At 42.1% G+C, this 24,116-nt stretch overlaps 1 protein-coding gene and 1 long non-coding RNA gene across 15 annotated transcripts in view; one reads left to right on the plus strand and one right to left on the minus strand.

The window, feature by feature from the left end:
• Window positions 1-3,089: 3,089 nt before the first annotated feature.
• On the plus strand, window positions 3,090-7,319 carry LOC117803427. Its single transcript, XR_004627284.1, has 3 exons — window positions 3,090-3,120; window positions 3,304-3,388; window positions 7,186-7,319. It is a non-coding gene; the product is annotated as an uncharacterized LOC117803427 (long non-coding RNA).
• Window positions 7,320-7,339: 20 nt separating this feature from the next.
• Window positions 7,340-24,116, minus strand: part of NPL (N-acetylneuraminate pyruvate lyase) — a 38,377-nt gene continuing 21,600 nt past the window's right edge. For 13 of the 14 annotated variants that reach the window (XM_034666824.1, XM_034666821.1, XM_034666827.1 and 10 more), the window contains 7 exons: window positions 22,461-22,536; window positions 20,584-20,676; window positions 19,706-19,854; window positions 19,527-19,573; window positions 17,164-17,248; window positions 14,430-14,469; window positions 10,184-11,668 (listed from right to left, as the gene is read on the minus strand). In XM_034666824.1, coding sequence (XP_034522715.1) covers window positions 11,454-11,668; window positions 14,430-14,469; window positions 17,164-17,248; window positions 19,527-19,573; window positions 19,706-19,854; window positions 20,584-20,676; window positions 22,461-22,536 — 705 coding nt within the window. In that variant the 3' untranslated portion in view covers window positions 10,184-11,453. Of the gene's footprint in view, window positions 7,478-10,183; window positions 11,669-14,429; window positions 14,470-17,163; window positions 17,249-19,526; window positions 19,574-19,705; window positions 19,855-20,583; window positions 20,677-22,460; window positions 22,537-24,116 lie in introns of those variants that run through there. The other variant, XM_034666833.1, reaches the window with a different exon arrangement.

The raw sequence follows: 24,116 nt of genomic DNA on the forward strand, positions 1-24,116 counted from the left end.
CATTACTGGGTCGTGTGGTAGTTGTATTTATTTTTCAGGAACCTCCATACCGTTTGTCACAGTGGCTGCACTCATTTCCATTCCCACCAACAGTGCACAGGGTCCCGTCGTCTGCACACCCTTGACCACACCTGGTGTGGGACGATTGCCGTTGCAACAGATGTGAGGTGATAGCCAATTGTGGTTTTGACTTATGTCTCCCTGACGATGATTATGATGTTGAACAACTTTTTCTGTCTCTTTTGGCCAGCCACCTGTATACCATCTTTGGAAAGTATCTATGCACATATTCTCCCCGTTTTTTATACAGTTTGTGTGTGTGTGTGTGTGTGTTTTGATTTGTTTGAGTGTCTTGTGTATTTTGGATATTAGCCTCTTCTCACACATATGATTTGCAGATACTTTTTCTCATTGAGTCTTCTGCCTTTTTAAGTTTTTGATGGTTTTTGGCTGTGTGGAAGATTTCCATTTGATGTCGTTCTACTTGTTTATTTTTGCATCTGTTGCCTTTGCATTTGGTGTCTGATCCAAAGACTCTTTGCCAAGACCAAAGTCGAGAAATTTAGTACCTGTGTCTTCTTGGAGGTTTATGGATTCAGGTCCTATGTTCAAGTCATTCATCCATTAAAATATTTTGTGTGCAGTGTAAGAAAGTGATCCAGTTACATTCTTCTGCATTTAGTGTCCAGTTTTCCTGTTACTGTTCGCTGAAGAGATGGTCCTTTCCCCATGGCATATCTTCTGCTGCTGTTTCATAAGTTAGGATCATCTAGGTGTGGGTTGGTTTCTGAGCTTTACTATTCTGTTCCACTGACCTGTGTGTGTTTATGCCAGTACCATACTGCTTTGATGATTACGGCTTTGTAATCTAGCTTGAAATTCGGGAGTGTGGTGACCGCAGCTTGCTTTCTCCAGATTGCTCTGGGTATTTGGGGTCTTTTGTGATTCCATAGGAACTTTAGGCTGTCTTCTGTGTCTTTGAATAATGCCATCGGAATTCAGGTAGGGATTTCATCACATCTGTCCATTGATTGCTTTCGGTACGATGGACATGTTCACATAATTAACTCTTCCAGTTAATGAGCATGGCATACGCTTCCATTTATGTGTTGCCTTCCAAATCTTTGACCCATACATCCCCCACCCACACACGTTTTTCCTTTCTTTTCTGCCATGTGTTGAGTGTACCAGATCTTTCTCATTCTTAAGTTCTTTTATGCCTAGATTTTTTCTCTATGCGGTTGTAAATGGCATTGCTTTCTTAATTTCTCTTTAGGAAAGTGTGTCATCTGTATCTAGAAATGCAACAAGTTGGGGCACCTGGGTGGCTCCATCAGTGAAGTGTCTGCCTTCGGCTCAGGTCATGGTCCTAGAGTGCTGGGATCGAGCCCCGCACCGGGCTCCCTGCTTAGTGGGTAGTCTGCTTCTCCCTCTGCCTGCCACTCCCCCTGCTCCTGCTCTTTCTCTCTCTCTGTCAAATAAATCCATAAAATCTAAAATAAATAAATAAATAATTAAATAAATGCATGCATGCATGCAACAGGTCTCTGTATGTTGACTTTCTATCCTGCAGCTTTACTGAATTTGTTTATTCCAACAGTTTTTTGGTGGAATCTTGAGGGATTTCTATATATAGCATCATTTCATTTGCAAATAGTGACAGTTTTCCTGTATGGACTTCTATCTTTCTCTTTTTTTTTCAATGATGTGATGATAGTCACCCTACAGTACTTCATTAGTTTTTGATGTAGTGTTCCATGACTCATTGTTCGCATAGAACACCCAGTGCTCATCACAACATGTGCCCTCCTTAATACCCATCACCAGGATAACCCGTCTCTCTACCCCCTCCCTTTCTGCAACCATCAATTTGTTTCCCAGAGTCTCTCATGGTTCATCTGCCCCTCTGATTCCCCCCCTTCCTTTTTCCCTTCTTTCTCCTCATGTCCTCCATGCTATTCCTTCCATTCCACATAGGAGTGAAACCATATGATAATTGTCTTTCTCTGCTTGACTTATGTCACTTGTCACTTAGCATAATCCCCTCCTGGTCCATCCATGTCCATGCAAATGGTGGGTATTCATCCTTTCTGATGGCTGAGTAATATTCCATTGTACGTATGAACCACATCTTCTTTATCCACTTGAAGGACATCTTGGCTCCTTCCAAGTTTGGCTGTTGTGGACATTGCTGCTGTGAACATGGGGATACAGGTGCCCCTTCTTTTCACTACTTCTGGGTCAATGGGGTAAGTACCAAGTAGTGCAATTGCTGGGTCGTAGTGTCACTCTGTGTTTGTTTTGAGGAACCTCCATATTGTTTTCCAGAGTTTCCAGAGTTGCATTCTCACCAACAGTGCAAGGGGGTTCCCCTTTCTCCACATCCTCACCAATATTTGTGGTTCCCTGCCTTGTTCATTTTAGCCATTCTTTTTTTTTTCAATATATTTTGCTTTATTATAAAGCAATCTCTGGGATATATTGTTTGTTTGTTTTTTATAATAATTTTTTATTATGTTATATTAGTCACCATAGAGTACATCCCAAGTTTTTGATGTAAAGTTCCATGATTCATTACTTGCGTATAACACCCAGTGCACCATGCAATACATGCCCTCCTTTTTAGCCATTCTGACTGGTGTCAGGTGGTGTCTCAATGTGGTTTTGATTTGTACTTCCCTGATGGCAAGTGATGTGGAGCATGTTTTCACATGTCTGTTGCCCATTTGTATGTCATCTTGGGAGAAGTGTCTGTTCGTGTCTTCTGCCCATTTCTTGACCGGATTATTTGTTTTTGGGTGTTGAGTTTGAGAAGTTCTTTATAGATTGTGGATACCAGCCATTTCTCTGTAATGTCGTTTGCAAATATCTTCTTTGATTCTGTAGGTTGCCTTTTAGTATTGTCGATCGTTTCCTTTGCTGGGTGGAAACTTTTTATCTGGATGAAGTCCCAGGAGTTCATTTTTGGTTTTGTTTCCCTTGCCTTTAGAGACTTGTCTTGAAAGAAGTTGCTGTGTCCAAGGTGGAAGAGGTTTCTGCCTGTGTTCTTTTGATTTGGATGGGAGACAGGAATCCATTATCTTTCATTCCTGATTGTATTTGAGCCCTCTCTCTTTCTTGGTGAGTCTAGCTATGTTTTTGTTTATCTTTCCAAAAAAGGAAGCTCTTATTTTCATTGATTTTTTTTTCTGGTCCTTTTAGTCTCCATTGGATTTATTTCCATATTCCTTTTTGTTATTTCCTTATGTCTACTAATTGGGGGCTTTTCTTTTTTCCCCCTACTTCTTTACCATTTAAAATTAGGTTGTCTATGGAGAGCTTTCTTGTGGATTGAGGAAGACCTGAATTTCTGAGAATGTCCACCTTAGAGCCACTTTTGCTGCCTCCGGTAAGTTTTTGTAGGTTCTCTTTTTCATTTGTGTCAAGGTACTTGTCAAATGTTGTTATGATTTCTTCTCTGTTGGTTGTTTGGTAGCATGTTGGGAAATTGCCCCTATTTTTGACTGTCCCATTTTCTTCTTGAGATGGATTTCTCGTTTCATATGATTGTGGTTGGACGAGATTTGAAGCAGAAGGTGAAGGGAGCATTCAGATTAAAGGTTTGTTTCCTAGGGATTTTTCTGAGGGTAGACCATGAGTTGCATGGGGACAGAAGAAGGTTTTGTGAGATGGGGGGAGGGGTCAGCGCTTGTTAGAATGACTGACTCCTAGCATGTTGGCCACGTACCACCGTTCACACCGTAGTCCTGATGGACTTGTACTTCATTAGAAATATTTTCTAGGAGGTGTAGGGGTAGCCTTCTCTAAAAGAAAGGTGCCATGTGGGCTCATGGCATGACCCCAGGTCAGCAACCAGCAACCATGGCCTCCAGGGTATTGTCTTCCCTCCCATCTAGCTCTCCTCCTCTGTCCTTTGCACCCCGATGCCAGGGTAGCCTTCTCGAGAGGCAGCCCTGTCAGTCGCCCGATGGAACACTTCCATAGATCCCCTATGAGGGGAGGACGATGCCCTGCCCCAGAGGGCGGCTGCGTGTCCCTATCAGGAGCCACATCTCCCTGTCCAGCCTTCTCAGAATGGACTTCTCAGAACCAAAACTAGGGTTAGGGGTTAGGCCTAGGAGAATGGGAGTTCCGATAGGCTGGCTGTGTGGCTAATTACCCGAGGGGGGGTGTTGATGGCATGGGTTGGGGTGAGTGTCAAGCATTGGGTTTGTGGCCTGGGGACCAGTGAATGTAGGGATCGTGGGGATTGACACAGGCAGACATTCAGATTTCTCCTCCTCTGCACCCGTTCCGGAGTCCCAAATGATACGGTTTCCTTCTCTGTCAGCCTGAGTCCTTTGGTATTGCTAATGGATGCCCAGTCTCTGGATTTTATGGCCAGGCCTCTGGGAATGGAACCCTCAGAACCCAACTTGGGGTAAGGTTAGGGGCGAGGCCCATGGGAGATCTGATATGCCAGCTGGATACACACGAACCTGGATGCCTGAATCGAGGGCGTGGTTTGGGGGTGAGCGTCAAGCTCAGGGTTTTCGGCAAGTAGTGTGGTGAAAGTGGGGGTTCGCTGGGATCTGCTCAGGTGGGCATTCCGATTTCTCATGCTCTGGATTCTGTCTACAGCTCCCAAATGGCACAGTTTCCTTCTTGTGTCATGCTGATTCCCAGGTATGGCTCAGGTTTCCCCAAACCCTCTGTCTTGGAGGTAGGCCACTGGGAATGACCTCTGAGAACCCCACCTAGCATGTGGGTTAGGCCTAGGAGCATGGGAGGTCCAATCTACCAGCTTTGTGCTGATCATCCCCGGGGCCTGATTGGAGTCGGTGGGTTGTGATGAATGTCAGCTCAGGATTTTTGTCCAAGGGTCCCCTGAATGCAGGAGTTGTCTGGGATTGACTCAGTGGGACATGCAGATTTCTCCTGCACTGAATAGTTTCTGGAGTCCCAAATGGCACGGTTTCATTCTGTATGGCATGCTGAGGGATCAGCTATGGCTCAGGGTTCCCCAATCCCTATGTCTTTGGATTCAGGCCTCTGGGAGTGGACTTCTGAAACCCAAACTATGGTTAGTGTCAGTGCCTAGGAGAATGGAAATTCTGATAGACCATTCTGTGGGCTGTCTGGGACTAAGTGGAGAGAATGGGTTGGGGCGAGTGTCGGTCTCAGGATTTTGTTCCAAGTGCCCCATGAATGTGGGATTTCGCTGGGATTGCTCAGTTGGACATACAGATTTCTCCAGCTCCTGATAGCTTCCGGAGTCACAGATGGTACACTTTTTTTTTTCTTTAAATTTTTATTATGTCATGTTAGTCACCATACAGTACATCCTTAGTTTTTGATGTAGTGTTCCATGATTCATTGTTTGCGTATAACACCCAGTGCACCATGCAATACGTGCCCTCCTTACTACCCATCACTGGCCTATCCCAATCCCCCAACCCCCTCTCCTCTGAAGCCCTCCGTTTGCTTCCCAGAGTCCATAGTCTCTCATGGTTCATTCCCCTTTCTGTTTATCCCCGCTTCATTCTTCCCTTATTTCTCCTACCGATCTCCCTGCTATGCCTTATGTTCCATAAGTGAGCAAAACCATAGGATCGTTGTGTTTCTCTCCTTGACTTATTTCACTTAGCATTATCTCCTCCAGTCCCATCCATGTTGCTGCAAATGTTGGGTAATCATTCTCTCTGATGGCTGAATAATATTCCATGGTATATATGGACCACATCTTCTTTATCCATTCATCTGTTGAAGGGCATCTCGGCTCCTTCCAGAATTTAGCTGTTGTGGACAATGCTGCTATGAAGATCGGGGTGCCTATGGCCCTTCTCTTCACTACCTCTGTATCGTTGGGGTAAATACCCAGTAGTGCAATTGCTGGGTCATAGGGTAGTTCTATTTGGCTGGGGGGGGGGGGGCCTAACGAGCCTAATGAGCAGCACCTGGGGCGGCCAGGGAGGTCACATACCTCCCCCAGGGCGGGTCACGTGACCGCCCCACTGGACATGCCGTAGCCGGTGCCGTGGAGGGCTAATGAGCCTCAGGAGGAGCGCCGGGGGCGGCCGGGGGCAGGTCAAAGAATGCATTGCTGTGCTGCTGCCAACAAAGTAAAAATATGCGTTAAAGGTAAACAAAAGTGAAAGGGAAAAATGAATCCAAAGAGGCAAGAGAACTCTGATGTAAGCACCTACCCTGCCAGGGTCTACTGATCCTTGATGGACTTGAGCTGCATGGGGCTTAGGAGAAAGGAGACAAGGCCTGCAGACAAAGCTGCCCACAGTGCAGAGGCTGAGACGCACCTATAAGTCAGAAGGCCTTATACCTGCAGTGAAAAGGGAACAGCAATAGCAACAATAAAACAAAATAAAAAAACAAATAAAAAACAAAAATAGCAAAAAACAAACCCGGAGGAGGAGCATATTAAGGAAGGTTGTCCGTTACAAACTAGATGCTGTGGTAAGGGGAAGAAAGATTCACTTACTGTGATGCTCCCAAAAATCTCAAGTCAATTAATTTAAAGTGGTCACTAGTCAGCAGGGATAAATCACCTGGATGAATTAAAATCATATCCTCTTTGGTAGAATGCGTTTTCCAACCAGACTTGAAATAATTATTACATATAAGGGTCCACTGTACATAAACACAGTTAAAAATCATAAGATGTGAGGATAAAAAGTACCATAAGCATCAACAGAAAAAAAAACATAGCCAGCAAAATTGTACTTGTTCATATATTAAATGTTAGAATTATCTGATACAGAATATGAGTGTATCTATCGTTCCTTCACGTTTAATTCACCCAACTGCTAAATAAATAAAGAGCCACTAAAAAAATTTTAATTTTAACCAGAAAAATCATGCATACTGCCTGAACCCAAGAAAACAAAAAATTCCAGATAGAAAAATATATCAATTTTTCCCCACAAAATGAGTTTATATAATAACAATAACTTGTAACAACATACATAGTTGTACGTAAGCTGCAATGTAATGAAGCCTTATTGTAAACTTTTCTTCTGCACCATTTCCTTAACCCATTTTTCAATCTGCTGGTCGACTTATAGTTATTTTACACTCAGAGTTAAAGCACAGAGTAACATTTTTAGTTTAAAATTCCTATGACTTACAAGGCCTTCCAGGACCTGACTCCTTCCCGTCCCTTTAAACTCTTTCCTTCCTATTCTTTCCTAGGTGTCTGAACTCTGGCCCACTGAGTTCTGTTCAGATCTTCACACTCCACAGACTCTGTTGTGGCTTAGAATTGTCAGATCTTTGGCTCCTACCATCTGAAATGCACCCTCTGCTTCTCTTTACCTGTCTGGCTCCTTCCCAGGATTCTAATCTCGGATGAAGTCTAAAGGACACAGAGACACTTCCCTCACTGTTTTGTGGGAGTTAGTCTCTCTTCTGCACCGCCATCCTCCAGCACTTCCTTCTGGCTAGACCCAGTGATCTTGATGGAAGACCCACAGATACTGGAATTCTGCATAGACAAGTAAAAGAGCAAAAGGTAGAGAACACTCAGTGGAATGATTCAGGAGGGCTGCTCAAATTGGGACCTCAGAGCTGACTGAGGTTACTTCCTTAGGGAACGGACAGGGATGATACTCATTGGGTCAATGTTTTGGGGAGTCCAGATAGTGCAACCTGCAGACCGCTCAGACTTGGGAATATTACCTGCAGCTCTGAGTAAGAGGTGGTTTAGATGTGCGCGTTCCCTCAAGTCCTGAGGTGGATCACTTTTTTGCACTGCAGTCCAAGGATTCCCGGGAATGTGGTGTGCAGTCCTTGTGCCACTTCCTCCTACCCAAGGCAGGGGACCTTCAATGGGGCAAACTGGACTTGGACTATATATAGATCACTCTCGGCCCCAGACATGCTTGCCCTTCAGTGGGAGCCCACTCCCAGGACCTCAAAGATGACTTTGTTATGTGTGCTTGTTGATGGGTGAGAAGCCTGTCCCTCACACCAAAGGTCGATATTTGAAAAAATTTTCTGTGCCTACAGGGCCTCATCCCACATTTGGCTCAAGTCTGGGAACCTGGCATTGATGAAGGTCATTCTAGCTACCGTGTAAAAAATATTTTGGAGGTGAACATGATGTCCAAGCTCCTAGGTGGTCCATGTGGCATAGAACTTGAACGCTCCCTATAACTGGTGTACAGATACAGGTAACAAGCCCTGCTGGATACAGGTTCTACATACATTTTGTGGAATCCATTCGATTATGTTTACTAATTGCATGATTAAGATTTAGGAAATTTCTGTAGGTTTTTCTTTTGGTTGTCTAACTTAAATGCTGAAGAAGTGTTCTATGTATCAAATGACCTCTTAAGAGTCACCAAAGGGGTTGGCAGAGAAAACATGATTTGGGTTAGTTATTTTGTCCACCAAGTGGCCATTTTTCAGCCCCAGAAACCCAAAGTGCAAGGTGGTGCCCCACTTCTACCTAAGGCTTAGCTCTGCTGTTTGTATTACTTTGATTCCAGATTCCTTCTCCATGTAACTGAAGGAAAATGGGGTTGAGTGAGCATGTGATAAGGACAGTGGTTAAATGGGTTAGATCCACTCTTTGCTCTTCTTGCTTTGAGAGGCATGTAAGTCCCACTCCATTCTTCCTTATGTGAAACTCCCCAGTGAGCCGAGGTGGGTGCCTGGTCTTGGACTGAAGTTATTTTAGAATGTCCCTTATTTAGCCCAGCCCAACCCAGCCTTCCCTCAGGCTCAGATTCCTGACAGAAGGGATTTTATGTGCCCTTCAGGTGATCATAAAGAGGATATTTCTCTCAAGTTGTAGCAAACAGCCTTTCTGGGGAAGAACATGCATTACCTGTTCCCTACCTCACCAGTGCCCCACACACCATGGGATTTTCCTACACCTGTGAATAACTCAAGAAAGCCTAAGTAAAACCAGTCCCTGGAATCACCTTGTCCTTCCACCATCCCCAATGAATTAATCTCAGAACTCCATCTTGAAATAAACAGGTTGGGACGCCTGGGTGGCTCAGTTGTTAAGCGTCTGCTCAGGGCCCGATCCTGGCATTCTGGGATTGAGCCCCACATCAGGCTCCTCTGCTGAGAGCCTGATTCTTCCTCTCCCACTCCCCCTGCTTGTGTTCCCTCCCTCGCTGGCTGTCTGTCAAATAAATAAATAAAATCTTTAAAAAAAAAAGAAACAGAGGTTAAAAATTCACTTTTGGGGCACCTGGGGGGCTCAGTTGGTTAAGCATCTGCCTTGGGCTTGGGTCATGATCCCAGGGTCCTGGGACTAAGCCCCGTATCAGGCTCCCTGCTCAGCGGGGAGTCTGCTTCTCCCTCTGCCTGCTGCTCCTCCTGCTTGTGCTCTCTCTCTCTCTGTCAAATAAATAAATAAAATCTTAAAAAAAATTCTTTAAAAAATCCGCTTTTAGTATTGTGCTGAGTGAAGTATTTCACACCATTATTTTAGTTTTAAAATTAAAACCTAAATTCGGGGCGCCTGGGTAGCACAGTCGTTAAGCGTCTGCCTTCGGCTCAGGGCGTGATCCCGGCGTTCCGGGATCGAGTTCCGCATCGGGCTCCTCCGCTGGGAGCCTGCTTCTTCCTCTCCCACTCCCCTCCTGTGTTCCCTCTCTTGCTGGCTGTCTCTCTGTCAAATAAATAAAATCTTTAAAAATAAATAAATAAATAAAATTAAAACCTAAATTCAAAGGTAACAGTAAATTCGTAATACTCCAAAAATTTACTTTTGATAAAAAACATTAGTAACTATTGCTATATACAACACATTCATTTCCAAGGAGTTGGATGTTAGAACACACAGAGCTAAACTTAACCCTGGTCACTGAAAAAAAATCTTGTTTCTCTGCATTTACAAGATCTTATTAGTCATCTTCAGAGTTCTCTAAGCACCATCTTCAGAAAAACAAAAACAGAAAAACAGAAAAAAAAATCTTGGCTAGTGGATAGCCAAGATTAATCTTCATAGAAAAAATTAATTTGGCTTTAATATACTTTAAGGATATGACCTCCTCAGAACCAAAAACCTCCCTTTTCTTCCTTTATAAAGAAAAGTTTCAATGAGAGAATATAAGCTCACATAAACCACTGCAGTTCAATTTCTTATTCTGACGCCTTACTCCTGAAGGAGACATAAATATGAGACACAGCACGTGTCATTCCTGAGCAAAAAGAGGAGTGAGGAGTCATAAACGTAACAACCCTTAACTAGCTGATCAGTTGGCAACGGTGACTGAATCCACAGATAATTTCAAATTCTCATTTTGAGAAAGTTCTCCCTTTAAGAGATAAAATATAAAGAGTAAAACTGGTAAGAATTTCAAATATTTTCCTTTAGCCAATGAGCAGACTCAGTAGAGAAGAAACAAGGACAAAATCCTAGGTAACGGATAGACTGGATAGTCAGGTTTCCAATCACCAAGGCAATACACTTTGTTACTAGGAAGCGCTCACCAGTGTCTGTTGGAAAGGAGACTAAATAGCCATACTACTGAGAAAGAAAAGAAAAGAATAAATAAGGTATGGAGGGAGACAAGAGTGAAATTGTTGGGTCCTCCCCAAATCTTCCTTCACTGAAGAAATGTGCTGGCAGCGTGACCAGGAAATAACAGCCCATGGGGTTCACCACAGAGCGGACATTGGCCTTCACTTGCAGTCATTCAGGGCGCTGTGGGGGAGCCACCTTCTTCCTGTGGGGAAGCCTTTCACTTCCTGTGGGGAAAGGGGAATGTGTGGTGCCCAGAGGAGAGCTCTTCGGTTCTTTGAGATTTTGAGCTTTGAAAAGTTCTGTGTATAGCAAGAAGTGGAAACTTGAGTTCATCTTTGGGGAGGGCCTTTTCTTTGTTCTGTGAAAAGCCACTCTAATGGGCCCTTGAGTGGTAAGAACTGAAGCAAGTCTTCACCTAATGCAGTGTTTTGGGGGGAAACTGACATCACAGTTAATCTGAAAGCAGATATTCTAGAATTAGACTGAGTAGCCAAGTGAGTTATAGCTGTGTGTGTTAATAGTTGTGTAAAGTTGAGTCATGTTGTAATTTGGCATTAAAGTAAGTGTACCAGCCTAAATGAAGTAGCTCAGAGTTGTCCTAGATTCCAAATGAATATTTATTAAAATGAAAGTACATTATAGTGGTTTAAAATTTAAAAAAAAATTTAAAATATGATTAAGAATCAGAAAGCAAGATAATGGGAGCTCCTAAAGGCAGACGGAATGAATCATTATAATTTTCCTCTTGATTCCATTTCATCCATATAAGCAGAAATTTCTCCACAAAAATTTTGTGAAATATCGAATGACTCAGGGTTCATGACTCCTTTAAGAGTTTTTGCTCCTTCACAAAATAAAACATTTTTAGGATCTTAGAAGGTGTTTAAATACTTGTTGATTGGGGTGAGATTTCATTTGCTAGAAAAGAGTTTAGTCCAAGTTCATCTAAAAAGAAATGAAGGCACCATTCAAGCTACACACTCTGATTTGACAGAGAGGCACTAGCTATATAGGATTCCAAGTTTCCATCCTTTAAATCAGTGGACGAAAGGAAACCCAGGCTCTTCAGCTTAGCTTTTGCATCATCAATAAACTCCCTGGAGGCTTTCTGCAGTGGAGGCCGGGGTGGGCCCATTGGAATCCCAGAGACCAGAGTCATGATGGCTTTGGTCTGCGATACTCCAAAACCTAGATGGGAAAAATAAATAAGGAAATGTGACTGGGACCGTCCACTTTGCCACAAACATCCTAAAGAAGAGATCATATTCTAGAGACTTCTATAATAGGATAAGGTGGAAGTAAAAGAGGGGAACATTTCTTATCACTATGGCAGACTGAGCAGACATAGGAAATCTCTCTTCCTGCCTCAAACAAATAGAAGAGATGGAAAATTTTTAACAAATTGACAAACTGTAAAACAAAACAAAGGAAGACTTGAGAAGTCAACCTCAAAAGCAAGAAGGAGGGACCAAAGTTACCAGGAATAAAGAGGTCATTGTGGTGAGTTGCTAAAGCCAAGTGGTCCATGAGTGTAATCTGATTCAGGGATATATTGCATCAATGACAGAATTTAGTTCAGTCACATCTAAGAAGTCCCTGAGAAATGCACAACTTAAGATGATGCTGTTTTAGGGCTCGTGTTATAAAGCCAGGGCAGGAATGCAAGATGAAGCCTTGGGTCTGTGCAGAGCAGGGGGCTGAAATTAAATGCTCTGTGTAAAACTGGTAGTCAGCCTTCTATGAAAGACAATAGGAGAAAACCTGGCCTGCTGGCCTGGGGATAGAGGCACAGAAGCTTGACTTCTGCCAGACTGTGGATGGAAAAAGATCATATGAAAGAAATCGCAAGCCTGTGCCATCTATGAATGCTGGGCCCTTATTTGCATTAGGCACTTGGTGTAAAAATTGGACTAAGAAATTAACCTAAAAACTGGTTAGAACTGGTGAAACTCTAGTGTCCAACAGAGGCAAATGTAAAACCACTTGTTAGGACACCTTATAACCTAGAGCACAATGGATTCTCCAGAAAACAACAGTTTCTGAAGACAAGTTCAAAGTTAAAAATTACAAAACACACGAGAAAAAGAAGCTGCACAAGGGCTAGCAAACGTGCACCTGACAAATCCCACATCCTGAGAATAGATGATACAAAATTCTGAAAAAGACCTCACAGAGATGAAAGGAGGAATAGAAGCCATAGGCTAAATGAAGGGCATATAAATAAAGAACAGGAAAATCTGGAAAAAAAATACTAGAAATGAAAAAAATATATATTCAGTGAAATGAAAGAGTAGAAAACAGAGCTGAAGATAGAGATGTTGAAGGTAGATCTAAGGAAACAATACAGCACAAAGAGAAAGGTATTTGTTTTAACTGGCTATGGCTTTTGGATTCAAGGTGTGAGAAGTAACTTTATTTTGCTAAGCTAACTAATAGTAACAATTGAGCATCTGGAAGGAAAATACTAGCATGACCAAAAATACACGGTATAGTCTGATGCATGCAAAATGGTCCTTCCAGACTTATTACAAGTGGCAGAATAGAGAGCTACCCTCACAATAGGACTATAAGTTTAGTAAGATAAGTCTCTCCTTGCCTAAACCATGAACGCTCCAACCTGCCAAAGAAGTCTGAAATGATTTCTTTAAAGATATGTTCTTTTAAATCATAAAAATTATCTTGAAGAATCCACTTTATCTATGTATCTATGATCTATCTATGGGGGGGGCAGAGAGAGAGAATCTTAAGCAGACTCCAGGCCCAACATGGAGCCCAACACAAGACTCGATGTCTTGACACTGAGATCATGACCTAAGCTGAAATCGAGTTGGATCCTTAAACAACTGAGCCACCCTGGCTCCCCAAGTCCACTTTTAAAATGCAGATATTTTGGCAAAAGAGTAAATTCTTTCAGCTAATATCTTAGAACTATATTTGGCAAAAATGTTGCTGTCTCACTGCTGGTATACAGAATGATCTTTTATATACACAGGCAAACTTTTAGTTGTAATTTTAATAGTTCAATATTTATTTAAATGCACCTTAGGAACATACATAACTATCATATCAAACCCACAATTTTGTGAAAAGTATTGCTTAGGACAAAGGAATAATAATAGGTAATTAATGATACTTGTGGCACATAAATATGACAGAAATCATGAGAGTGAAAAGCAGATGGGGAACATTGTCTTGGAAGGATTAAGAGAGCTAGCAGAGAACCCTGCAAGAATTTGGGCCATACCACATAATAGGTGCTTGGGGCTCGGGAGGAGTTGCCAGGATAAGGCAGAAAGGCTCTGAAAGGGAGGTGGGAGGTCTGCCAAGAATAAACCTAAAACTTTTTCTGGACTTGACCCAGGTTCTCAGGAACGGCCAATCTCCTTAGAAGTGGAGTGAATGGTGGCATTTGTCATTTGTGATGGGATAATATTTAGGAGACTCTGAGAAGGTTTCTCTAGGCAAATTCACTATTATTTCTCTCAAATTTTACTTTGTCATATTATCCAAACCTCCATCCATTTGAGCATACTTATGTTAATAAACTCTCTTTACATTGTAAATACTCTTGGTAGAGCTGTCAGTCATTCACAGTTTAGTAAGATCTATATTCAGACTGCCTTCCTCTGAGCACTCAGGCTGAAATCAGCCACAGTGTGGTAGAATTTTAATGAGCAGAGGCCAGTGTGGAGAGCGAGTGCTGAGAAGGATCAAAAGATGGTGTGCAGAGTGGGGAGGCGAGTAAAGTGCTAAGATGGAGGAACGAGATTCGTTGAAGGGTGCCAATTAGATTTACTTCAGCACATTATAGGATTGGCCCTGAAGCTAGTATTGGAAATAAAACTCTGCTTGCAACAGAACATTAAAAGGTGTCTTTGTTGAACCCTCACGGAAAGTGACGGTGTACCATTTCCTTAAAACTCACAGCAGGCAAAGCCAAAAAACTTACCGAGTTTGAGCACAAAGTTGATAAATCTCTGAATACAAAACTGGAAAGGAAAAAAGAAAAACAAATCTACAGTCAGTATTACTAAGCTGTGATAACAATTTAGAAATTTTGGAGGTCAAAGGACAGAAACCCCAAATGAAAAAGCCCACACACCTTAGTTTTCTGAAGGCTTGTCAGAGTGGAGAAAAATAGCCAAGGGAGGATGGGTGAGATCCATCCAGTATAAGGAAAGATCTTTTCATACATGTAAGCTTTATAAAAAGGGGCCATGCAGAAAAGAAGTGCCAAAGATAGAATTGCACAATAGAGTTAAGGTGGGGGTAGGCACCCTTTATCCATCTAGCTGACCTTTACCATCTAAACTTATCAGATAGTGTGGTTGTTTTCAAACTGGGGTACGCTAACTTCTGGGGTACTCTCTAAGATATCTAAGGGGCACTTAGCAAGGCTAAGATTTATGGGAATAAAAAATTTCTAGATCCTAACTTCTGTAAGTGCTATTTTCTAAAACTGATGAGACTAAGGATTTGCATGGAGGTACAGGTGGTTCTTTTAGATTTCCTTTCCTAAGTGCTTCTTTTCCCCACTTTTGAAAAAAAAATAGACATATCTCCTATAGCACTGCCTTGGGACACCTCTGGGAACCAAATAAAGGAGCAGATCAAAATACTGGTATTGGCATCGACAAAGTGACAAAGCGGTTCCTCTCATTAATGGGTAACACGTCCTCCAAAAAATCACAGGGCTTTCATCTTTTTGCTTTCAACATTGCTTTCAATGTTGCTACTCAGGCTGTCAGCTGAAAATCACTAAAGCATTCTGCGATTTTTAACACAATTCAAAAAAACTGTTCAAAGAATTGAGTGACATTGCTGTAACAAAATTTCTTCTATTCTTACTACATATTCATAGGAACAGGGTTTCATAGCATTTATTTCTCTAAAAATAAACAACAGAAATAGTACCGACGCTGAAATTTAACTCATCCTAGCATTAAGTAATATTCATCCATGAAATCATGAACTAATGCATAAAAACAGACTCCCAACCATTTCATTAAGAGATGCATTTTAGTAACATTTTACTCCTATGTTGTTTTAACCAATTATATGCAGTCTGGTAACAAAAAACTCAGTGTAGAATGAAATTTTAACACCCAGAGCCTTAAAAACATATATGTATATGTTCTTTTTCCCCCTCACACACAAACTGTAGTGCATTACATTCACAACTCTGTATTCTGCTGCTTTTGTATACTTAGGATCATGGAATCTTTCCAGATCCGTGCATAGAGAATGATCTCACCCTTTTAAGGGCTGCATATAATTCCATTGCATAACTCAAACATAATGTTTTTAACCATTTCCTTATGGATGGGTATTTGGGTTGTTTCTGTCTTTTGCTCTTATGAACAACGTAGTATGGAACATCTCTGTACATGTGTCATTTCACTTATGTAAATATAACAGATGGTATTTAAGTCCATGAGAATGAATAAATTCTGCCCCGACTTTTTGCTGGTCTGCTCCTTCACTTAACTGCAAATTCCTTTAAGCAGAGACCAGCTTGACTGAAGTTACGCACTTGGCTCAGCCCTCGGCATACGAATAAAGGAGTCAATGAGACGCACTCACACTAGCCTTCTGTAAGGAAAGCCAGAGAATGTGGTAAACTACATTCCTTACCAATACCATTTTGAGGGGGATGACTTATTTGAGTGGGACTCATGGGGGAAAAAGAGATGGAAACTGGACTAGTCAATAAAAGAAGCTGCTGAACGGAAGGGCTCCTCTCACGGCTGTTTTACTGTCTATTCTGTCCTGTGGTTTTCCTGTCATACAACTCAGAACAGGTTGGAAGTTTCAGAAATAATTTTCCCTGGGAACCTAACTTACTGGGACCGAGCACCTGCTCCGATCTTGCTGATGCCTTTCACTCCCGCTTATTTCCTTGGGGTACTCCATTCAGTTACTTTTACTATCTTAAATATCCCTGTGCCTCTTGGTGTCCGAAAAGTCCTTCTCTTACTGTGGCTATGCTGTTTCTTTCTGCCTCATTCCCTTTACCTCATGCACACATATTACCCAGCTGCAAGACTGGTTCTGCCCTTCGTGAGGCTCTTCATTCCCTGGACAGCTAGCCTGCCCTCAGTGTAACATTAATGGCAGCCAGCCACCATTTCCCCTAGGGTCTCCCCTGTAACACACCAGCTCCTGCAGCTTTTCTCTTCCTCTTTCCAAGCTAGTGTCGCCTTTTAGATCACTCACTTGGCTCTTGTTTCTGCCTGGTAGATGCCTCCAGTTCCCAGCACATGGCAGGTGAAGATAACTGACCTGCTCTGACTCTGGATTAAGTCTCCCCATTTTGGGTTACCAGCTTCACAGCTTCTTCCTATCCTCTGGAGACTCGGGTGTGAAGTCCTCAAGGGAATGGCACATGGTCATTTCCCCAGAAATCTCTATTATTTTATAGTCACAAAAATCTTTGAACATAGAGTAAAAATAAGGTCATTTCTAGGAGGAACACAGAGAGAGGTCATTCCCCTATGGGGCCTGTCCTGATTAGACATGGTGGGGACACAGACAATCGGGACAGGTTTGGCTTTGAACAAGAACAGGTAAGAGGCAGGAGGAAAGTAAAGAAAGAGGCAGCGAGGCAATTTTAACGAGGGCAGGTATGCTAGGAGTGCTGATGAGAGAGAATAAGAATTATCCAGCAGGAAAGAAAAGTTAACCTGATGGTTCAGGGCTGAAGAGAAGTCCTTTCGTTCGAAAGCCTCCAACATCTGGTTCGTCTCTTTTCCCAGGTAGTTATAGGTACTGGAAAGAAAACGGTACACACTGTAGGATCAGTAACTCAGCGGGAGAGGTCTAGATCTTCAAATCCCTTTGATGCCCTAAAAGGGAAAAATATACCAGGCCTTCCAGAAGTCTATTTTTTGGCCCTAATCTATTAGAGATCAGGTGTCTTCACTTCTGAGTTATCCAGCAACAGGAAGGCATGCCAAGAGGAGGCACAGAATACCAAAGGGGATAAAGAAAAGGAAGAAGAGTCAGAAAAGGATAAAGTTATAAAAAAGGGAAAAGAGCTAGAGATGGAGGTGTATTTGGTAGGGACTGACTGAGACCAACACCTGCCCCAGGGCACATGTGCAGTCACAAAGCTAGAGTCTAAGTGTGGGTAAAATGTAGTATCTGAGGTGAGGCCTAAAAGCCTTATGCTGAGGAACTGGGTGAATCCCAGGGCAAATCCCAGCAGATTATCTGAATTCTGTGCCAATTTATATATTACCTGTAATATATATGCTTCTATAATTTATATGTTACCTAGAGACTACTTTCTAATAGTAATATTAATGAAGATGGTAAAATGAGAGAGCATTTATTGTCCATTGTGTTCCATAAGTCTTATCTAATCCTCTTAAAGCCCTGGCTTCTGTTTGGTTGTGAAGAAACTATGACTTAAGGAAGGCTTCACAATTGTGGCAAAGGCTTTCATCACTTCATGCCTCCATCTCCTACAATTCAGCAAAAATGAAAGTGAGAATAAGTTATTTGATCTGATAAAATGTGGACTTAAAAAAAAAATCTCCAACCCTCCCAGTAAAGACAAATACCTCAGGCTAATCACTGAATTCGTAGGGAAATCAGCAAGGTGCCAGTTTACAGAAATTCTCAACAAGGATGTTTCCCCAGTTTCTAGCAACTTCTCAAATAGTAACTCAGTCTCAGAAAAATATATTTATCTTGATGTACCAAGAATGGAATGTTGTTGGTATTTCATATATTGAGACCCTGGAGTGAACAGCAAGGGATTCCAAGAATGTGAAGTTCCCATTATCTTCTGGTAATAAAGTAAGGAAAACTAAAATATAATAGCTGAGATAAGTCAGTTACTGACGTGAAACACTCCTGAGTCACAATATGTCTGAGGAGTTTCAGAATACTAAAATTCAAATTCCAGGGGTCTTAGGTATATTTACTTAGGAATGTAATTATAATTAAGAAGAAATAAAGTCTAACGAAATGTACTTTGCTTACAGATTATGTTGACAGAATTAAAATGTCTCATCTGGAGGCCAAAAAACAAAAGTCAAGAAAGTAAGAATTTCTGGGGGAAGAAAAAGAATTTCGGGTCAGCAGATCCAGGCATTCAGGTTCCCGTGGTAGAAATGTCCCTGTAGTGACAGTGGATGTCGCAGGCCATCCTGGGTGGTGAATAAGCCACTGAGATTATCCAATTTACTAATTCTTCATCAAAGCCATGCTTACCAAGACATGTTATCAACATTCTTTGCTTCTCTTACACTTTTCCCATTGGGAAAAAATGCATCTTCAGTTACCACGAATATTTCCCTCAATCCCTTGCAGGCACGTTTCTAACGAATTAGGTAAACGTGTGCAGTGGACATACTCATTGGATTGCCTGCCTTCCCTAAGCCTCTGCTGAGTAGGCGTCAGGCCACATAATTCTACTTTTCTGGCTGCAGCTGATTGGAGTTAGGTGAGCCGAACAGGCAGGGCTGTCTAGTGATATCCTGAGGTGCCATGACCGGGCAGCCACAATTGGCCATGTGCACGCTGAAGCATGGAGAGTGCACCTGGAGAGCAAGAGAGGGAAAGAGAGAGGTGTGCAGAGACACGCAGGGGTGAGAGTCTCCAGGACCACAGATGGAGAATCATCTGTCCTGGCTGTTGAGAGCTTTGCTGTCCTAGGTTCTCATCTTCTCTGAGGCCTGGCCACACTTCCTCCTCTTGGGTTTTACCCAATTTCCCAGTAGTTTATAATGATGTATCTTATTCCACATTAGCTATTTTCAGTGGGTTTCTGTTATTAGTGACTAAGTAATTTCTGACAAATTCTGTGCATGCTCTTAGCTCAGGCACCTCACCTCTAATTGCAACAGATGCTTCTAATAACAGTGATTGCGTTGCTAACAAGCTGCTAAGCTCTACCTAATTCCTTTTTACTGCTGGAAAGAAAAGGCAGCTTTTATTAGAAAAGGTGTCCCTGCAAGAAGTATAACCACATAGATAGCGAATGCCTCCATGGGGGGACTTTACACTTTTAACTGTGGGGAAAATGAGTCAGGCTTACCTGCCCACTGCTCCAGTTGCTCCCATCACCAGGGCGCTCAATAGTTGCTAAGCAAAAACAGACACAGAGCATGCACTTTTATGAAAAAGAGTAAGAGAAAAGATGCTGCTATCTAAACAGCTTTACAAATTGTTCTGGAGGGCAAGTAACCTGCTGGGACAGGCCAGTGGGTGACTCACCTCATCCACCCCAAAAAGGAAAGCAAACTGTCGCTGGCGATTCTGATCAACACACTGCCCGAAGTCTAAGAGATCGGTATCACTGAACTTCAGCCCTTGGAAGGTGGGGATCTTATCCTGAATCCCGTCCAACAATTCCTCAGCACGAACTGCTCGAAACAGAAAATGCCTCACGAATCTGCACACCTCCAGAAAATGTCAAGTCCAGTCCTGTAGAGGCCCTCACGTCTGCGCTCAGTGCCAGGGGCTGTTCTCAGCTGGACGTCACTTGCCCTCACTTAGTAGTTCCTATGTACTTGTCAAATTTCAGCTCCCACGCCTCCACTCCTCGAAGACAACAGATGAATCTTTCCAAAGCACAACTTCTATTTTTTTTTCTTTTAAGTAGGAAGGAATAAAATCTGAAAAATAATCTCCTAAGAAATCTCATCTAATTGTAACAGTCTCCTTTCTGGAGAAGCATAATAACAATAAAAGAAAAGCCAAAAGAAAAGTGAGGAGGGATCAGAGCACCTTCCTATGTGCCAGGCGCTGAGAATACAGTGGAGTACAAGGCAGACAGTCTTTGTCCTTATGGGGCTTATAGGCTTGCGTCTTCTCATATAAGAAGTGGGTGTGTGGGGGACAGACCCAAGGTGTCTGCTAGAAATGCATCTTTCACACTTAAAAACTTTTATTATAAGGTAGTGTCAATGATTGATAAGAGTGACTTATTTTTGATAAGACTGACTTATTGTAGAGACAACTGGAACCATCTGGTCAACAGTTTTATGCTTTTGTGACGCGGAGTGGAGCGCGATGGAGTGGGAGTTCCTTAGCGAAACAGGGTAAGATGTGAGAGATGGAGGGAAAGACACATTGAAAGAAGCAATACTTACTCTTTACCCCTGTCAGGGCTGGAATGTGATAGTAATAAAATGGCAGTGCTGGGGCGGCGGCAGCCACCTCCTTTAGGAAATTAATCAAGACATCTGAAAGAACAGCAGGGAAAGCCATGGTGCGAACAAGTATAAAACACTGGCTTTCCCTGGTTAAAAAAAAAAAAAATTAAACATCTATTGAAATGCAACCATCCCTCTCAGAAGCTGAAAATTCCCAATCACTCTTACCATCCCTGAGATTGTTACTGCAACGTCTCTGCAACCTGCTTCATTCAAAGGTTTACTTTCCTTTCCATAGAAAAGCCAAAATAAGACGATCGCTTTCCTGCTGTATTAAAATACTATTAAACAACTGGTGCAAACCTTCCCAAATATTAACAGAAGCTCATGAAATACTCTTATCAAAGCCAGAAGCCTGTTGGTAGGACTCTTGTGCTCTTACCCTACAAGGGTCAGTGAACAAGGAATTTGCATTAGAATCAGAATCGTCAAGTTGTAACTGAGAAAATGCTACAACAAAAAGGTAAACATTTGCTCAAAGAGGGAAGTTACAAGAATAGTGGCACATCTCACAATAGTTCAACCAGAGGTTGGCACTTTTCCCATTTTGGGAGAAATCCAGATCTGGCAGAAGAGAATTCATTCTAGTTTATTGAGGATTTGCAATTTCCTGCATCATCCTCTATGAGCTTTCACTGCGACACTGCTGCAGAGGAGAAATAAATCCAGCAGACTTGCTTACACTGGATACTGGGAGAGAGAATCTTATGTACTTCATCTGAACACTGTGATGCTGCACTCTGTCCATGATAAATATTTGACAAAATTATTATGTATCACTCATGATCTTTCCTTTGTCTTTTGAGAAACATATTCATGTAAAATTTTTATAATCATGTGAAAAAAACTTTTAAAATGTTCATTCTCAATTCCCAAAATGGCAGCATTTAAATTACTTATCCTATATTAACAATTATTTTCTCTACCAATAATAGATGATATTTCATGATAATTTTGACCCAATTACATTTAGCTAAGAATTTATTTAATCATGCATGCAATTATGGATTGCCTGTTTTCAATCCTTCCAAAATTTGTATTTCTTTGTTTGCTAATCAGAAGGATTAAAAAGACTCGGTAGGGGGGCGCCTGGGTGGCACAGCAGTTAAGTGTCTGCCTTCGGCTCAGGGCATAATCCTGGCGTTATGGGATCGAGCCCCACATCAGGCTCCTCCGCTATGAGCCTGCTTCTTCCTCTCCCACTCCCCCTGCTTGTGTTCCCTCTCTCACTGGCTGTCTCTATCTCTGTCGAATAAATAAATAAAATCTTTAAAAAAAAAAAAAAAAGACTCGGTAGACTTGGAAACCACAAATAGGTTCCGTAGAGAAAGCAGAGAAGAAGGAGAAAGCAATTGACTTGGTATTTTGGAAGATAATGAATCTTTCTCTGAAATCTCCCTCAAATTCATTACTTACTCAACCCTGAATTGAACATGTAGTGTCAAGATGCCCATCACTTATATTCCTTTTTTTTTTTTTGAGAAAAATGATCCCATGCTTTGCCATGTGACTCTGACACCCTACACAACCAACTGGACTAGGAATGGACACCTGACTCAAACCTGTAGGTTTGACCTGGGTTTTGGTGGACGATGACCCAATCAGATTACTTGGCAAAAGAGTTGAAGCCCTTCTTAAAGGAGACTTTTCTCTTATGGATCCAGGGAGACCAAATATTCTGGACAGGTGTACCGCTGCAACTTCAGGCCATCAGTCCACACAACTTTACTTTCAGGAGTTCAGTATGACCATTTTGAATGAAGGCAAAAAGAAGTGGACCACGTGAGGCACTGTGTGTTTAGACATCTGCTTACCTTTGTTCCATGGCTTGAGAAAGAAAGGGGCAATGACAGCGATGCCATCAGCTCCTATTTCTGCTGCATGTCGGGCCTGTAAAAGGAGAAAGAAGACCATTGTGGGTCTGGTCACAATTCCAATGTCTGTGGGTTGGGGGGTGGTTTCCCCACAGCAGCAAGCAATTCTCCGATACCAGCTACATGTCCTGCAATTCTACTCAACTCTGATACTGTCTACCTGGAGACAGAATCAGATTGCACAGGTTCAGGGCTCAGTCCTACAAGACTACCTGCTTCCCTGAACTTTAGATGCTAGTCACAAGCCCAGGTCATCACCTGTGCTTCTGACTGACTGGCTACAGACCTGGAGGTTCTAATGATCCCCTCCTTGGGTCAATTAATTTGCTAGAGTGGCTCCCAGAGGATATAACTCAGGAACAGATGTGTAAGACAAGGTATGGAGAGAGGGCTTGTAGTTTCCATGTCATCTCCAAGAGCGAGTGTGCCACTGTCCCCAAATTTTCACATGTTCATCAACCTGGAAGCTCTCTGAAACCTGCCCTTCAGGGTTTTAATGGAGGCCTCACTACCTATGCATGGTTGATTAGATCACTGGCCATTGGTGGACTGATTCAGCCTCCAGTCCCTCCTCTCTCCCCAGAGGTGGAGGTCACGTAGGACTGAAAGTTCCAACCCTCTGATCACATGGTTGGTTCTCCTGGCCACCAGCTCCCATCCTTAGCTACTTTCTAAAAATCACCTCATTCATATTACAAGAGACACCTTTATTGCTCTCATCACGGAAAACAGCAAGAGTTAGGAACTCTGTGCCAGAAACTGGACAAAGAACAAATACATATTTATTAGAAATCACAATACCACAACTATCTTGGAATAAGTGATTTACTACATTCACCTATAGTTTAGATACTGACAGTAGCAACAAACTTCACATTTGCCAACTGATGCACCACTAGAGAGCAGAAAATAAGCCAAATTTAAGGATGAATGTCATTACCAGGAAAAATCCCAAACTGCAAAGTAGACCCCCCGGATGGAGGTGGCCTATGCATTTAATCTTATTCTTCTTCAGACTTTGTCAGCACCAAAAAACCTTGCTAATGGAGACATGAGTGTTTCACTGTGATAATTATAACTACTAATAGAGAAACTTGCAAGTATAATTTCTCCTCTGGTGTTCAGCCCATTGGATGATGCTGTCTTTCCTGTCCAATGATATGAGTCATATTTTAAAGTTTATTCTAAATTTATTAAAAAATTTTAAGTTATGGATTGGGAAAGCAGTTGAGAAAATTTGAGAAGAAAGAGATTATACACATAAAGGAAGATACAGTGCACCACTATTCTGAGGTTTTCTCAAATTCCTCCAGAAAAAAACAATCATTTCCTTCTGCTGGGCCCTCAAAACATTCTTATCAGTTTCAAGTAGAGTACCTAAAATCTACTACATTGCAAGACAGTGTGTACAGTGACTGTTCGCAAATTGAATAAGTTCCCGAGGGCAGGGGTCAGATCTTACTCACTCTTGTGTACCGTTAGTTAATCATGGTGACTTGCTGACTGCTTCAGAACATGTCTCCCTACTTAAAAGAGAAAAACGCTTTTCTCTGAGACTTTAACTAATAATATCTATCTCTAATAGATGTGATTAGC

The sequence above is a fragment of the Ailuropoda melanoleuca genome, chromosome 8 (assembly GCF_002007445.2).
Source record: "Ailuropoda melanoleuca isolate Jingjing chromosome 8, ASM200744v2, whole genome shotgun sequence".
Taxonomy (NCBI): Eukaryota; Metazoa; Chordata; class Mammalia; order Carnivora; family Ursidae; genus Ailuropoda; species Ailuropoda melanoleuca.